Raw genomic sequence first — 17,134 nt, 5'->3', positions numbered from 1 at the left:
CTGCAGTTTGAAATGACAGGAAAGACCCACATTATGGTAAAGCCGATCAAATCATAACCTATTGATTCAATCTGACTTTTCAATAAATTGTTCTCTTTAAATGCTTTCATTATTCATAATTATTTCCAGAGCCTGCTGCTGGCTGTACAGAATCACTATTTTATAAGACCTTTAACAGAAAAATATAAACAGTGGAAATGAATATGCAGCTGAAAATGTGTTCACTTTAAATACCCAAGCATGAATAATGTAAACCATTAAAAAAAAACAGGATTTTTGCTTGAGAATAGTTTCATCTTATTTGCTAACCTAACTGATTTGTGACTTTGCCAATCAAAGTCTCTACTCCTTTAGTAAATCAGCTCCAATTTGTTTTCATTAAAATGTACAACATTATATTATACTTCACCTTAAAATCCATATCTTTTTTGTTCATTGAGGGTCACAGGAAGTCTTTCACCTTTATGTTATACTGCTGCAATGTCCTAGGAGGATGGACTTTTTTTCTTCAGCTCTGCTGTGGGAATGACTGATCTATTTTTTCTAGCACATTTTTTTCTATTTTTTTCCCTTTTTTTAAGATGCTTCTCTACATCACTTTTAAAACTGGATTCTTCATTTGCTGCTATCTGGTGTGGCCATCCTCAGCTTGATTTTTGGAGTGCCGTGTCTGGACCCTGTTGGACTAGATTGGGATAATGTGGAAGTAGCCTGGGGCACTGTGTTCCATGTAGGGTGCTTTCCAGGCTCCTTGCTGGTAAAGGTTTGCCACAGTGTGCTTTCCAGGTCCAGAACCTTCTGCAGTTGCCTCAGCACAGTTGCCTTTTCTCTGAAGACTTATTTTGTGAGTAGGCCAGTCAGGCCAAGCACTAGGAACTATCTCATTTACTTAGATTGCTGCACACCCTCTAATGCAGCTGACATTTGCAGCCTGGAATAATGTTAACCTCATATAGCAGAGTCTGTCCCACCTTCAGAGTTTACTTTTGCTCTCTCAAGTGTTGCCGGATTCTTTGTCCTCACTGCTGAGGTTTTTACTATTGTCATGCAAGACTTTTTGAGCCAAGTCACCCAGTTATTTACTGACTAATGTCAGAGGCCACAAGCAAGCTCCTGTACCTTCTCCTACAGACTTCCTGACTGATTTACCCATGGCCTTAGCACGTTTTGTATCCATGCACACTGGGCATAAAAATTGCTGCTTATACAGGCAATTGTGTTTTTTTTTCTTCAGCCTGTATAAGCAACTCTGTTAACCTATATGCCCATGCACATTGGGGCATTTAGAGGCATATTTGCAGAGGAGTGTTTTCAGGAAGATAAAAAAAACATCACAAAGGGCATTTTTATGCAGCTTTTTCTGCCAGAGGTTCTGATATTTTTTCTGCCCCTAGTGTGCATGGACTCTTACTTTGGATCATTCCAGTCTTTGGCTGCTGAGCCTGCTTCTGAGAAGTCAGAGTCTACTGCTATAACTCCCAAATTAAAAGAAGCAGTTTCAGCTCTTATCAATGCAGTGCTCACCACTCTGAAATTTGATAATTAGCCTGTTGCTTCTACCAGTGCTATTTTCAGACTTTGCTGTGGGTTCCTTGCAGTTTCAGTTTGTGGTCCTTTTTATTTGGAATCTTGTCTACGCCGCAGGTGTTCACCAAAGTGCTGACCACAATAGTAATTCTACTACACTCTAGTGGCAACCCCACTGTGAGATACTTAGATGACCTCCTGTTAGGGGAACAGTCAGAGAAGGCTCTCTAGGATAATGTAGCCCTGACCATTCAGACATTACAACAGTTCACATAGATCCTGAACCTTCAGAAATGATCACTAGAATCAACCCATTGTTGGAGTATTTGGGTCTAACCCTAGCTCAGGCCAGGAGTGTTTTTCCTTCAGGAGAAAATTCATACTCTCCCAGGTTTGTACTTGTCCCACTCTCAGCTTTTGCATGAGGATCCAAAGTCTGATGGCAACCTCTTTTGAAGTAGTCCTATTTGCCCAGTTTATCTCCAGACCTCAACATTGCCATTCTAGTCCAGTCCCCAGACAGACCAATTTGTTTGACATAGAGGACCTGGTGGTCTCTTGTTTGGTGGTTCAGAAATCCGGCTCTGGATATAGGGAGGTTCTTTCTTCCTGTCTTCTGAAAGATCCTACCAACAGATGCCAGCCTGTTAGGCTGAGGAGGTGTTCTGGGAATCGTTTTAGTGTAGTCATCTGATGAATCTGGTGTGTAGTCATCTGATGAATCTGGTCTCCCAATCATCATCCTGGCTACTTGGCTGTCTCTGCAGTGTTGGACCATCCTGCTCTAAAGTCATCTAGTCAGTCACAACAGTGGTGTACACCAATAATCATGGAGGGACCAAACATTTTGCCATGGCACTAGAGGTAGAGCAGATCCTGTCCTGGACAGAACTTCATTATCTAGCCTTCTCTGACATTTACATCCCAGGTGTGGTCAGTTGCAAGGCAGACTTCCTCAGTCAGCAGCATCTGACCCGGGAAGTGGTCCCTACACCTGGAGGTGTTTCAGGACCTGTGTCACATGTGGGGGATGCCAGAAGCAGGCTTACTGTCCTTCAGGTTAAACAACAGACTGCATAGGTTTGTATCCAGGTACAGGTATTTGTTCGTGGATGTTCTGGTGGCTCTGTGGATCAGTACACCCTGATCTATGCCTTTCCCTCCCCTAAAATGTCTACCTTGTTACTTTTGTAGAATCAAGATGGAGGGTGTTCTAGTGATTTTCATTGCTCCAAGCTGGTTCAAGCAGATGTGGTACTATGATCTGATAAGCCCCTCTCCTTCCTATAGCTGGGCCTGGACCAGTGTTTAGCTCTACATACTGTAAAAGATCAGGTTTATGCTCTTGCTGTCTTGCTTCAGATACCATTGGCCTCTCACTTCTTGATTAGAACCTTTATACAGGGAGTCTCCCATGTAGTTTCCCCTTTTCATTCCCATGTGACTCCATGGGATCTGAATATGGATCTCTCTCTGCACTTCAAAAAATGTGTTTCCCTATTAGATGTTTCAAACCCTGTGGAGCTTACGTCTACTCTCACCAACAAGATGGTATTTCTCACAGATATTACCTCTCCAAGAGGAGTGTCTGAACTGGTGGTCTTATCCTGTAAGGAAACCTTTTTGGTTTTACATAGGGACAAGGTGATGTTGAGGCCTAGGACTTCCTTCTTACCTAAGGTAGTCTGCCTTTCAATTCAACCAGGACATTGTTCTGTTCCTCTGTCCTGCTGAAGTTCACCCCAAGGAAATTTCACTCCATTGTCTGAAAAGGTTTGAACTTTGAGAGTTTATATCTCAGTCACTGGCTTCTCATTCCATCCTCTCTTGGTGGCTTAAACAGACCATCATCCAAGCTTATAGTCTTGATGATCAGGTTACAATCTTTTCTGTCAAGGGAAATTCTTCTAGATCAGTGAGTGTTTCTTGGGCTTTTCATCAAGGTTATGTTTCCCAGATTTGAAAGACTACCTGGTTTTCTGTTCAAACATTCTCTAATTCTATCAGGTGGATATTGAGGCCTCATCTAATGCCATTTTTCAACATAAAGTCTTTAAGGCCACTTTTGTAGGTGCAGGCAGTCCTTAGTTCTCAGTTGTTTTTATGGCTCTGTTAGTATTTTTTGTTGTGTTGCCCACTCCTCAGCTGAACTTCTTTTGGAGTTCCTAAAGGTGAAAATCATTGTGTGTCCCTCATTAGAAAAGAGAGAAAATAGAATTTTTGCTTTTTTTTGGAGTCGATTGAGAGACACAGGTCCCACCCCTCTGGGTTTTTATCATGTTCTTGGTGCTGCTTGATATAAAACTGAGATATGCAAGAATTAGTAGAGGTTATCATTTGCTGGCCTACAGCTTTTTTGTTTGGTGGTGTCCATTCCTTATGTAGGCAGCAGTATAAATCAAAGGTGAAAGACTTATTGTGTCCCTCAATGGACACCAAGAAAAGGCTTTTATGGTGTGTACATAAATTCTATTTTTCATACAAACATAGTACACATAAATCATTTATGTAGTACTTATGATGGCAGAAGAAAGAGAACAAGGACCAGAGGTGATAATTTCTTCTTCTGTATTCACAAAATGGGGAACAACAACGTATGCAGCTCTTGCATGTCTTTGGAGAAGTCTCTTGTGCAAATTTACTTTTATTGGTAGCAAGTTTACCTAAAATGCAATTTTTTTTGTTTAATAAGCAAATGCTTAAGCATAGCTGCTTTTTTAAAACTGTTAAAGGAAACCTGTATTGAGAGAAATACGGTGGCTGTTATTGCTGTATAGGTGTATTAAGTGCTTTGTGAGTCATTGACCTAGAACAAAAAAGCAAATCAGGAAAGTATTGAAGCCAGACACAGCCATGCAAATAGCATCTTCATAGGGAGGCATCCTTTTTCCTTTTTCTTGGTTTTCTTTAATGCCAGAAAGTTATAAACAATAAACAAACGTATTTAATTACTTTGCAGTTCTCAAAGGAAATTCTCCCTGGGTCCAGATGTTTGATGTGCAGTTTTTGGGTTCAGTGGAGGTTCCACATCATCAAGGCAATGGAATCTTATGTGCAGCTATGCAGAAGGTAAGACCCTTTTATACTAAAAGCATCTTTAAGACTATCTTAAATATAGGATGAATCTGAGCTCCTTATTTTTAAAACAGGATAAAACTATTACTTTTTAAGATGAATTATGTTCATTATGGAAGCCTTAATTTATGTGGCTTGTACTTGTACTACTAATACTCCAGAATGTAATCTATGGACTGACTTCAAACAGATGACAGCAAAGTATACTGCATGATGGTGCTGGGACTGAGTGAACTCAGAGGCTGATTATTGATTAAAAGGTTCACCTTTCAGAACATGTTACACCCATATTTAGAGTGTAATATGTAACATGTTCCAGCTCCTGCCCCCCTCTACCCCTAACTACCTCCCCTGTAACTGCTGTCACATTTTAAAACTAACGTGGCTGTGCAGGGCTGTGCCTGCACAGCCATGTTATTCGTTCACAGGAATCAGTAAAAGTTTCATCTGCCACCGCGGCAGATGGCTTGTAGAGCGCTCTTGTAGTTCACTGACACGTCCTCCAGCTTTCAAACATAAAACCTGTACAGAGGTAATGGGCAAGAAAGCTGGAGGACGTGTCTGCAGGAGCCTGACCCACTGATCACAGGTGTAATGCTCTGCGGGCTCCTGTGAAAAAAATAAATGCACGTACATGTGTATTTATTATATTTTCCATGAAGGTGAACCTAACCCTTAATACCTGCTTCCACTGTATGAAGTGATTGCTCAGGTTTAAAATGTTAGCAACTGTAATGAACTGCTGTGTGCTATTTCTTATTGTACAATCAGATTGCAACTGCAAGGAAGCTGACAGTTCATCTGCGACCGCCAGCCAGCTGTGAATTGGAGATTTCCCTGCGTGGTGTAAAACTCATTCTAAGAGGAAATGACAGGCCAGAGGTAAAAAAAAATATATTTTTTTTACATGTTAAACAACTTTAATATTCAGATATTTAAGTTACGTAAATATTGACTTGATGTTAGGAATATAGAAACCTTATTTTCTCATTGCTTCCAATCCTTGGAATTTGCATATTTTCTGAGCAGTACATAAATGGGCCAAAAGACACATCATCTCATAAAAACTTCTGCTGTGTGGAAGGCCACCATGGTACACATTAAATGGCTTAAGTAGCCCAAAGATTATTAATTTTTTTTGGTCAATGAGCAAGTTGAACAATAAAAAAAAAATTACTTGATCCTTTCCCTTTGTATTCTGAATACACTATTCAGTGCTGCTGGCTTTAGCCAGGAGCACTGATTGAGGGGCAAAAATCAGACAGGGCAGTCGTAGTAATAAAAAGTTAATTCGTAGATCGACTTCTGTACAACCACCCTGCCCTTTATACTTGGATCAAAATTTGGCTGATCCCTGCTAAACTGGCCAAATTTCGATCCATGTATGGCCAGTTTTAGCACAAATTGCCAGATCATAGAACAATAATGAAATCTGATCTTCTTTTCATATACCGTGTTTTTCGCTCCATGAGACGCACCTGACTAGGTTTTAGAGGAGAAAAACAAGAAGAAAAATATTCTGAACCAATGGACTGCAGACATAATACAGGAAGTGACCAGACACTGCGGACACAGTACAGGAGATGACCAGAGACTGCAGACAGTACAAGAGATGACCAAAGACTGCGGACACAGTACAGGAGAAGGACCAGAGACTGCGAACATAGTACAGGAGATGACCAGAGACTGCGGACATAGTACAGGAGATGGACCAGAGACTGCGGACATAGTACAGGAGATGGACCAGAGACTGCGGACATAGTACAGGAGATGACCAGAGACTGCGGACATAGTACAGGAGATGACCAGAGACTGCGGACATAGTACAGGAGATGACCAGAGACTGCGGACATAGTACAGGAGATGACCAGAGACTTCGGACATAGTACAGGAGATGACCAGAGACTGCGGACATAGTACAGGAGATGACCAGAGACTGCGGACATAGTACAGGAGATGACCAGAGACTGCGGACATAGTACAGGAGATGACCAGAGACTGCGGACACAGTACAGGAGATGGACCAGAGACTGCGGACATACTACAGGAGATGACCAGAGACTGCGGACATAGTACAGGAGATGACCAGAGACTGTGGACACAGTATAGGAGATGGACCAGAGACTGCAGACATAGTACAGGAGATGACCGGAGACTGCGGACACAGTACAGGAGATGGACCAGAGACTGTGGACACAGTACAGGGGATGACCAGAGACTGCAGACAGTACAGGGGTTGACCAAAGACTGCGGACACAGTACAGGAGATGACCAGAGACTGCGGACACAGTACAGGAGATGACCAGAGACTGCGGACACAGTACAGGAGATGACCAGAGACTGCAGACACACTACAGGAGATGACCAGAGACTGCGGACATAGTACAGGAGATGACCAGAGACTGCGGACACACTACAAGGGATGACCAGAGACTGCGGACAGTACAGGGGATGACCAGAGACTGCGGACAGTACAGGGGATGACCAGAGACTGCGGACAGTACAGGGGATGACAAGAGACTGCGGACAGTACAGGAGATGACCAGAGACTGCGGACAGTACAGGGGATGACCAGAGACTGCAGACAGTACAGGGGATGACAAGAGACTGCGGACAGTACAGGAGATGACCAGAGACTGCGGCCAGTACAGGAGATGACCAGAGACTGCGGACAGTACTAGAGATGACCAGAGACTGCGGACACAGTACAGGAGATGACCAGAGACTGTGGACACAGTATAGGAGATGGACCAGAGACTGCGGACATAGTACAGGAGATGACCGGAGACTGCGGACACAGTACAGGGGATGACCAGAGACTGCAGACACACTACAGGAGATGACCAGAGACTGCGGACATAGTACAGGAGATGACCAGAGACTGCGGACACACTACAGGGGATGACCAGAGACTGCGGACAGTACAGGGGATGACAAGAGACTGCGGACAGTACAGGAGATGACCAGAGACTGCGGCCAGTACAGGAGATGACCAGAGACTGCGGACAGTACTAGAGATGACCAGAGACTGCGGACACAGTACAGGAGATGACCAGAGACTGTGGACACAGTATAGGAGATGGACCAGAGACTGCAGACATAGTACAGGAGATGACCGGAGACTGCGGACACAGTACAGGGGATGACCAGAGACTGCAGACATATTACAGGAGATGACCAGAGACTGCGGACATAGTACAGGAGATGGACCAGAGACTGTGGACACAGTACAGGAGATGACCAGAGACTGCAGACACAGTACAGGAGATGACCAGAGACTGCGGACACAGTACAGGAGATAACCAGAGACTGCTGACACAGTACAGGGGATGACCAGAGACTGCGGACACAGTACAGGAGATGACCAGAGACTGCGGACACAGTACAGGAGATGACCAGAGACTGCGGACACAGTACAGGGGATGACCAGAGACTGCGGACACAGTACAGGGGATGACCAGAGACTGCGGACACAGTACAGGAGATGACCAGAGACTGCGGACACAGTACAGGGGATGACCAGACACTGCGGACAGTACAGGGGATGAACAGAGACTGCGGACAGTACAGGGGATGACCAGAGACTGCAGACAGTGCAGGGCATGACCAGCGGACCTTTAGGGAGGGAGGGGGATCGGGTACCTGAATTTGACAGGTACCCGCTCCCACTTCCGCGGAGTTCTTCCTATACTGTGGGAACCCGACTTTGACAGCTTGGTGCCCACTGCGCATGCGCGAGAAGTGCTGCGCTTTGTGAATAGCCCAGCGTCTTTTGGGACCTGTCATGTGTCCCAGAAGACACCGGACCATTCACAAAGAGCAGCGCTTCTCGCGCATGCGCAGTGGGCTCCCGGCTGTCACAGATGCCGGGGCGGGAAGAAGCCGGCACGGGAAGACTACAGCGCTGGACCAAGGAACAGGTGAGTTCCTGCTGCAGAGAACAGCTGAGCGGCTGGCCCGGTATTCTGACATGGTGGCGGCGGAAATACTGGACCAGCCGCTTTATATTCGCTTTATAAGACGCACTGACATTTCCCCCCCGTTTTTGGGGGGAAAAAAGTGCGTCTTATGGAGCGAAAAATACGGTACTTCACATAGTTCATTTGGGCCAGCTTGGCCCAAACTAACTATGTCCCTCACTAACCTGTGAGGCCGCTGGATGTGTGCTATAAACTGTATGTAGCTGCGGTTCCGTATGCAAACCAAGATTTCCAGTCTCATACCCAGAACACAGTAGAGTCTATCACAGCGGTGCTCAGCCATTCAGAGAAAGCAATGTAGTCTATCAATGAAGACAAAGCTTCCTCTGATTGTCTGAGCCAGAAGTTGTGACATCATCAGCCTGCCTCTCTGACTCAGCCAATCAGAGGAAGCTTTGTATTCATTGATAGAATACATCGTTTCAATGGCTGAGCACGATTGTGATAGACTCTACTGTGTTGTGGGTTTGAGACTGGAAGTCTCTGCTTGAACCCTGAACACAATGTGGTATGCTGTAAGTAGCCGCAGCTACATACAGCTTATACTGCACATGCAGTGGCCTCACAGGTTAGAGAGGGACATAGTTTGTTTGGGCCAAGCTGGCCCAAACAAACTAAGCAAAGTAGATCAGCCTTAAAGCAGAACTAAATCCTCTTACCCTATAGAGCCACAGAAGTTGCCATTTTAGCCTCTGTTTGACCTGAAGTTTCCATAGTGCTGCACATGTGCTCAGTTATGACATCAGCCGTTTTAATATTACAATACGATTATATAGTAAATATGCATTGCACACTTGGCTACATGGGGTATTGCCGCAGGTGACCATTCAGGGTATCACCCTCATCCATGGCAAACAAACGAAAGGTTTTGCAGGTAGATAAAGAACACAGTCAGTATATTATCAGTGACTGGAAATGTCACTTACTGCAGATGTATAGTGCTATGATTGTGTCAAGCGGCAAGGGGACGCATGTGAAGGCAATATTCTTGACTGGGTCACTTTAGTATTGGAAAGATGAGTGCATGAAGTAAACTCAATACTATATTGTTCTATACAAGCGTGATACAAACTCCTGACATTTGTTTTGCATGTAATATTTACAACAAATGCAAGGTTATTTCTCATTTTTTTTCCTAAAATGTAATTTCATCTCCACTTCCACTTTTTACATATAAATCAATCATTGTAGTAAATCCAGATGATCTGTGCATTAAAACTGAATTTCTAACACCATTTTTAATTGGAAAAATAGTAGTGTGGTATTGAAAATTCCACATACATTATGCTTTACTGTACTGACCCCAATGTAGATAATTGAACACTTTTAGAACCAGCTGAAAGATACAAACTATTGCAGAGATTATTTTCAGTGGAAATGAAGGGACTAGGTGTTATTTCCAGTGCTTGCAGTTCCATGAACATAGTTACTGTCCAAGTGATGGTCGAGATCCGCTGTCTTATAATATCATTCTGATTTGTTGTTCTGCAGGATGAACGCTGCAGTCATTTCTTCCAGATGAAGAATATTTCCTTTTGTGGTTGTCATCCACGTAACAGCTGGTAAGAAATGAAATGGTTTTAGGAACTGGGATATGTGCACCTTTTAGCAGATTAGATTTGCGCAAATGTAATCTATAGGCAAAAGCATGGCCAGTATTTTTGTTCTGACAAATAAAATAACTAAAAGGCAAACAGTCATAACAAAAGGAAAGTTCAAGGCAGGTGCGGACTGACCATTTGGAAACTCAGGCACTGCCCGAGGGCCCGGGGTCAGTAGGGGGCCCCATAAGATGCCCCTGGTACCTTTTTCATACGCTTTTTTTGAGTTTGGGCAAGGACACAGGGGCCCCATGATCCCCTGTTGCCCGGGGGCCCCATGAGTTGTCAGTCTGCCCCTGGTTCAAGGGGAGTTTTTCTCTCATGTTGTTACTTTTATTTTGGTTAATTATATCTTGGTTTTTAGGTTCTGGTCAGGTTTAAAATAATTTTTTTTACTTTTAGTGAGCAGAATATTATGAAGATAATTGCAGTTCATTTAGCATTTACATATTTTAAATCTGTTTTTATTTGCTGCTACAGCTATTTTGGCTTCATCACAAAACATCCTGTCCTCAATCGATTCGCGTGCCATGTCTTTGTTTCCCAGGATTCAATGCGACGTGTAGCTGAATGTGTGGGGTGAGTTTAATACAGAATGACAGATTGAGTAAACACATAGGAGGTTATTCACTTAAACTGGAGAGTGCAAAATCTAGTGCAACTCTGCATAGAAATCTATCAGTTTCCAGGTTTTAGCCCCAGTTCACACCGAATTGCAACATTAAAATAGTGCTACTTGAATTGAAGTAGTGCAATTTCACAGCTATGGACCCAGTGCGATTTCATATGCGGCTTGCCTGACATCTGTGCAACTTCATGCACAGATGTCAATGCAAGTTGGACCTGAAATTGCAGAAAATAGTGCAGGAACTATTTTCAGAATCCACCGGAGTCGCACTGATTCGAATGGTTCTATTGCCGACAATTATCACGCAATTTGGAACCTCCAAATCATTTGCACTGTTGTGTATGGGGGCTTATTGCCAAAGCTTAATTGAACAAGCTGAAGTTAGAAGCTGATTGACAACCATACACAACTGCACCACATTCTGATTGCACCCGTTTTAGTAAGGGCTAGTTCACAGCATGCCTGCATTTGAATTGCACAGGAACGTGCAGTGCGTTCCCATGTGTTTCACATGCGGTTCTGTGCGATGCAAATTTAGCCCATTCATTTTGAATGGGCTGAAATCTCACCGCACCACACTGCACCAAATGAGTGAATGCAGTACTTTTTAAAATGCACTGCAACTGGATGTCACAGTACAAAGGTACTATGTGATCCGGTGAAGGGCATGTGTGGACAAATATACTGCGTTTGGGGTGTCGTTAAGTTTTTATTGACACCCGCTGCAAATGTAGTGCATTTTGATTCAGATGCGTGCATGGTGTAAACCTGCCCTAAATCTCCCCCATAGTATTTACTACTAATTTACTACTATTGATTTTTACTAATACTTGGACTGATCACAATAATGTCCATGTTTTCCATTACCATTGCTTTCATAATAGCATGTGTTTTTGCAGATGACATTATACACTAGCCCATTAGCAATAATTCTGATTTGCCACTGTACAGGGACAATAAACAGTTGATGGGTTGCACTGAATTTTGGCATTATGTAAAAAATGCTCTACATAAGATTGAGCCTCTGCCAGTATACATATAGGGGGCCTATTTATACATTTTAATTCACCTGACTCTTCCACAATTTAATGTGAATTTAGAAATGACTGACTATAAGAGATGTGATATTAAAGTTTAGTGGAAACAATGATGAAAAATACAGACTGATGAAAAGAAGGGCAAAAGTTCCTTCTCCGTAAATGATCTGCTAAAAATAATAAAAAATAAAATAGATTACATTAGCCTTGAGACAAAAAATACATTTTTAGCAAACAATTGAAAAAATGAAAGTTTTAAAGTTTTACTAAACCCACACAAGTAAAATCAGTCTGTATATGCAGTAAAGCATGCTTGTTATACTTACTGTGGAACCTGAGGGGTTAATCCCCTGCATTGTGTAAAAAGGCCGTTTGATCCCGACTTCTCTGATCCTCCCCTTATTTCACTGTTCCTCTCTTATCTCCTGATAAGACATATCGTGTGGAGTCACTCTGCACAGTCTCAGTTTGGTGTGTATTGCTATAGGTTTTTTTTCTTGGGAGAGTGCATGTGATCAGCACAAGGACAATCAGCACTGTTCAGGCAGAGGTCAGGGGTTCTGCATCCTCCTAGAGCAAAATGAAAACTCCTCCTACAAGCTTTAACAAGTGCTCTGCTGTACACTGATAGAAATCACAAGATTGCTCTAACTGCTGATAAGAAAAGGTATTTAATGGTTGAACTGGATGGACTTTTGTCTTTCTTCAGCCAGACTAACTATGTAACAGTTTAAATTTACTAAAATAATTGCACTTCCATGTTCTGTGTACTGTGGGAGACCAGATATAGTGAATGCAGGGTCCAGGGTTTAGTAACACTTTAAATGGTAATTCCTTTTCTACAATATACATTTGCTTGCATATTATCATTGGTAATAACTGAACAGTGGTCAGCTGAAGCTGCTTTATAAATAGGTGCTACTTATTTACTACAAAACAAATTTATAAAAATGCAGTTTTATTTATGAGATTTACGAATAGAACCTCTCAGAGACACCAGACTAAAAACTGTAATGTTTATTTACTAAAGCTGGAGAGTGTAAAATCCGGTGCACCTGTGCATTGTAGCCAATCAGCCTCTAACGTCAGCTTGTTCAAGCTTAAAGGATAAGTTCACCTTTTGGACAAAAATAATAAATGCACATTTTTTTGCAGGTAAAAAAAATGTGCATTTATTATTTTTGTCCAAAAGAAAGCATTGCACCAGCAATCAGTAGAGCGCTAATGCCATGCAGGTCTCCTGCAGACCTGTCAGAATATCTGTTTGCTGTACAGGATGTATGAGCAAGCAGATATTCTGACAGGCAGCTTCAATGAACTACCACGGCGCACCACAGTTAATTGAAAACTACAATCCCACAGCCGCTAAGTCTGTCGGGTCTTGCAGTTCATTAATTCACGATAGTCTGTGAATGAATGACATGGCTGTGTGGGCAGAGTCCCGCTTGCCTGCGCTGTTTTCAAATTTGACAGATAGTACGGGGAGGGGTGCAGTGGGCACAGCTGCAGCTGTGGGAACATGTTACATATTCCATACTAAAAACAGGTGGAACATGTAACATGTTCCAAAGGTGACGTTTTCATTTAAGCTTTGACAAAAAAACCTGGAAGCACGGTTTTCCAGAGGATGGAAGGATCAGGTAAGTGTAGCCTTTCAATGCACCCCCAGACAAAACGAGCTGCTAACCCATACATTGTGGGCACAGCCCCACTGCATAGGAGAAAACAATTGTATAACGTTCTTATTTAAGCTTTGACAATAAAACCTAGAAGCTGATTGGTTTGCATGCAGAACTGCACCAGATTTTGCATTCTCCGGTTTTAGTAAATCAACCCCTGTGTCTTCTATTAGATGTCTGATAAGTGGCACAATCAGAATGTGAGATGTTTGTGATGACCGCTCTTCCTTTTTTCTCTTTCTAGACGAGCTTTCCAAGAATTCTACCAGGAACACGTGGAATTCAGTTGCCCCACAGAAGATATTTACTTGGAGTAACCAAGGGGTTGTAGATATTAAGGGTGGGGTTCTTGGGGTATAAATATATATACAAGTCTCAATGTCATCATCACCCAGCCAGGACACCAGAGGCAATGAGCCTGCATGAACCCTGACATCCCCCAGCCACAGAACTATACCATTTCATCGGTACAGGGCATCTCACATTAACCCCTTTCCTACAGCAAACTGCAGAGAAACTCCTGTAGCCCTTCCATTTCTTCTCACTTTACTCTCCCACCTGCTGTAAACTTGCTAGCACTCTGCATTAATTCTTGACCAAGTTTGCAGTGCCTCTCAGAATAATCCCTTTCTTGCTTCAGGCAGTAGAGCATGTTGGGTTAACAAGTTCCTTAGACGATCCTGCAGGGCGTCTAAACAGAACAGCTCATATATTAGAAATTGGGGAGCATTGAGTTAACCCTTTTGGACTCCAGACCAGCAAAGCACTTGAAATGACCCACATTCCTTGCTGCACACTTCACTTTATCTAATGCCTCGCTGCAGATCAGCAGAGAGTTTGATGTTGGCTTCCTTTCTAGAGCACACCTTGAGAGCATGTATATGAACCTCTACTGAGCTTCTTTAGCAGTCACCCTGGCAGTTTCTCTGGTAATGTGCAGGTGTGCCTTTTTTAAACATACACAATTGGACAAAACTGCAGCTCATTACTCTAACCCTCCTACATTTTCTGATACGTGGATAACTGGTTTGGGCAATAAGTTTAGGCTCGACTCCTTTATCTACTCCACGGGTCTCCCTTTCCCACAAAAGCAAGTACATACAGTACAGTACATCCTTGTCATTTCTGCATCCCATAGCTAAACTCTGTTGTCTTGTAAATGTAACTTCAGTCTCATTCTTGTGTGGCCAACCAACATCCCAAAGGCCCTCTGGTGGCTTTATAATCTGGAGGACAGAGGCAGCTCTTCTTGATGACTGGGTAGAAGAATATTTATCAAATGATCAGTTTCTTGCTCATGTCTGTCAAACTTGTTAATGATGCTGAGAGTAACAGCGTCTGCCATTACAGTGTATTCTGTGCTGTTACAAGTGTGTGTGATAGCTGGTGTATTCGAAGAGAAAAGCATTATTTTAGTTGTCATTTGAGATAGGGCATATTGAGCTTTTTGGAGGAGCCCAGCTTCCGTTAGTTATGATCAGCGTAGCATTTGATAACTGTCTCTCTCACATGCTAGTGATCAGCAGCTTTCTGCTTTGTTCCTCCCATTTGTGTATCAGAACCTACCTGTCGTACCCTACTTGTTGTTCTGACACTGACCTTTCTATGCCAAACCTGCAGTGAAGGGGTTAATGGCATGAAGATTCAGACTGTACAGCATGAAGATAATGTAGACACTAGGTGCATAGAGACTATACCCTCACTATATCAACAGGTGATGCTCGAGTGGATGCTACCTATGGAAAATCCTATAAAGTCATAACATGAATATCATGGAAAATCATTCATGGAATAGGTTTGTTGTTAAGGGAGAGTTAACATTTTCTTTATGTAAAATAATCATTAACCTGCTGAGGTATTTTGTGTAGGATGAAGGAACATTTTATCTAACCAGGTGAAGTCCTAGGTCAAGTGCTTGCATAGAGAGTCCTTATCTGCAGTGTCGGCTCATGTGAAATACTCAGAGGAGAACATACATATCTACATAGCATAAAATGAAGAGGGCCTCACTTACAAAAGGTGTCTGAAAATAAGAACTGTCTGGGTTATGCACAGTCACCAATCAAAGCCTCCAAAAGGACTTAGTTCTGCACTCCTGTGACCCATTTTCAGCCGGCAGTGGACTAAAGCCCGCTGTCAGCTGACGTCGCTCAGCCGGTCCAGGCTCTGGAAAGATCCCAACTTTAATGTGGAGATCCATCCAGATGCCTGGACCAGCAGCCAGCTCAGCTTGCTGAGAGCCTGAGCCAGCCACTCCCAGCCCTTCACAGCCCCGCATTCCAGTGAGTGCTGGAGGGACAGAGCAGAGAGCTGGAGACTGACAGCCACTGGCTGTCTTCTCAATGAAAAACTGAGTGATCAGCTGTCTTTGATCACTCAATTCTCATCTTAGAAGAAGCGGGGACAGATGCAGCATTGAATGCTGTATCCACCTAGGTGAGTGTAAATGTTTTTATTTTTGGAATCCCGAACCTTTCTTTATTAAACAGGTTGGGGACTAAATCGGGTTTTACTTGCTGGCACACTACAAGAAAGTGGCTTTTGAAAGTTGAGAGGAACATTTTGGGAAAAGCTATAAAAAAAGGATCAAAATAGAATCAAACTAGTGAAAGGCTTGTATTAGAAGTGATGGTGTTTACCACTTTACCAAGTGCCGAACAAATGAATGAAAGTAGTAAACTTGATTATCAGAAAACCTTCTGGTCAATTCTGGAAGAGGAAATAAAAGGGAGCAAAAAAGCAGCAATTAACAATCTGAAATTTGTATAAATAGGACCCAAGATTTTAACTGTTAGTGGCAATTGGAAAGCTAACATCTGATAGGTGGCTGTAGGCAACACAGTTTTTATGGAAGATGTTTTTTTTTAAATGAGGTCTACAGTGTTCTTGTTAGGAAATCCTGAGGATCTGCACTGTCTAGAACCCAAAGACTGAATTTGTCAGCTGCAGAGGGGAAAAGCATGACATTTAATCGCACTTGATAATGGGATATATCTTTTTCATGTCATGGCTCATTTATTTTCCTTTCAGCATTCAATAAAAAATGAGCTGCATTTCTGGTGTTTAATGTTTTGTGAGTGAGTGGTAAAAATGCACATTACATGCAATCATGTTCATACACACAAATGTGCATGATATTCACATATGCAAGTCATTCCCTCAAGGAAAAGCTCTCATCAGCAACTGAGTATACATGCTGTATATGCTTAGCTCTCTAAAATGACAAAGTGGTTTATTTATTAACAATAAAGAGTGCAAAATCTGCTGCAGATGTGTACCTTAGATTTTACGCCCCTCGAGGGTTAGGGACTGATGTGAAAGTACAATATATGTATGTAAAAGCGCTGCGTAAATTTGACGGCGCTATATAAGTACCTGAAATAAATAAAAATAAATAAAATAGTAGACAATCAACTTCTAACTTCAGCTTGTTCACTTAAAGAGGAACTTTATTTTCCCATGCAGTGGGGCTGTGCCTGCACTGCTAGGGTTAACTGCTCATTTTCGTCTAGGGGATTGCAGAGCAGAGATATACTTAACTAATCCTCTGATCCAACAAGCACAAGACCAGTCCCCACCGTTTCTGCCCCCCTGCACGCTAACAGTC

General features: G+C 42.7%; 1 protein-coding gene across 1 annotated transcript in view; it reads left to right on the top strand.

Annotated features, from left to right (window-relative positions):
* Positions 1 to 16,580, top strand: part of MAPK8IP2 (mitogen-activated protein kinase 8 interacting protein 2) — a 76,887-nt gene extending 60,307 nt beyond the window's left edge. The window contains exons 8-12 of the mRNA XM_089655311.1: positions 4,487 to 4,596; positions 5,374 to 5,484; positions 10,074 to 10,144; positions 10,664 to 10,762; positions 13,772 to 16,580. Of these exons, the coding sequence (XP_089511437.1) occupies positions 4,487 to 4,596; positions 5,374 to 5,484; positions 10,074 to 10,144; positions 10,664 to 10,762; positions 13,772 to 13,844 (464 nt within the window). The 3' untranslated portion in view covers positions 13,845 to 16,580. The remainder of the gene's footprint in view (positions 1 to 4,486; positions 4,597 to 5,373; positions 5,485 to 10,073; positions 10,145 to 10,663; positions 10,763 to 13,771) is intronic.
* The last annotated feature ends 554 nt before the right edge of the window (positions 16,581 to 17,134 follow it).

This window comes from Staurois parvus, unplaced genomic scaffold (genome assembly GCF_062004578.1).
Source record: "Staurois parvus isolate SC_StPar_1 unplaced genomic scaffold, SC_StPar_1.0 ptg000832l, whole genome shotgun sequence".
Lineage (NCBI taxonomy): Eukaryota > Metazoa > Chordata > Amphibia > Anura > Ranidae > Staurois > Staurois parvus.
This window is presented reverse-complemented; position numbering and strand designations above follow the sequence as displayed.